Source organism: Eimeria mitis, genomic scaffold (genome assembly GCF_000499745.2).
Source record: "Eimeria mitis Houghton genomic scaffold, Emh_scaff607, whole genome shotgun sequence".
Lineage (NCBI taxonomy): Eukaryota > Apicomplexa > Conoidasida > Eucoccidiorida > Eimeriidae > Eimeria > Eimeria mitis.
The window spans coordinates 1,922-2,460 of NW_013574289.1; the positions used below are offsets into that span (position 1 = coordinate 1,922).

General features: G+C 66.6%; 1 protein-coding gene across 1 annotated transcript in view; it reads right to left on the reverse strand.

Annotated features, from left to right (window-relative positions):
- Positions 1–539, reverse strand: part of EMH_0017550 (uncharacterized protein) — a gene marked incomplete at both ends in the record, with an annotated part of 2,130 nt that overhangs the window by 1,226 nt on the left and 365 nt on the right. The window contains one exon of the mRNA XM_013500939.1: positions 1–537. Coding sequence (XP_013356393.1) covers positions 1–537 — 537 coding nt within the window. The remainder of the gene's footprint in view (positions 538–539) is intronic.

Genomic DNA, 539 nt, shown 5'->3' on the forward strand with positions numbered 1-539 from the left:
GCCCGGGGCCCCCCATGAAGAACCCTCCTCCTGGCTGCATCATGGGGGCCCCCTGCATCATCATAGGGGGGCCCCCCGGGGGCCCCATGGGGGGCCCCATGGGGGCCCCCATGGGGGCCCCCATTGCATGCGGTACCCCACCCACAGGGAAATACTGAGGGGGGCCCCCCACCATGCATAAACCCATAGGACCTGAACCCCAATGGCTGCTGCCAGGGGGGCCCCCCCAGGGTGCTCCTGCTGCTGCAGCAGCAGCAACAGGAGAAGCACCTGCTGCAGCAGGTCCCGCACCCCCTTGCTGCTGCTGCTGCAACTTCTTCTGCTGCGCTGCAGCATAAGCTGCTGCTGCTGCTTCTATACTGTCTGGTGGAGGGGCATCATCTGCTGCTGCACCGCCATCAGCAGCAGCAGCAGCAGCAGATGGATCCCCTGCAGCAGCTGCTGCAGCACCCTCCGCATGGCTGCTGCTGCTGCTGCTGCTGCTGCTGCTGCTTGGAGGCAGCACAGCATCAGGGCCCCTCGCGACGTCTGCTGCAGCA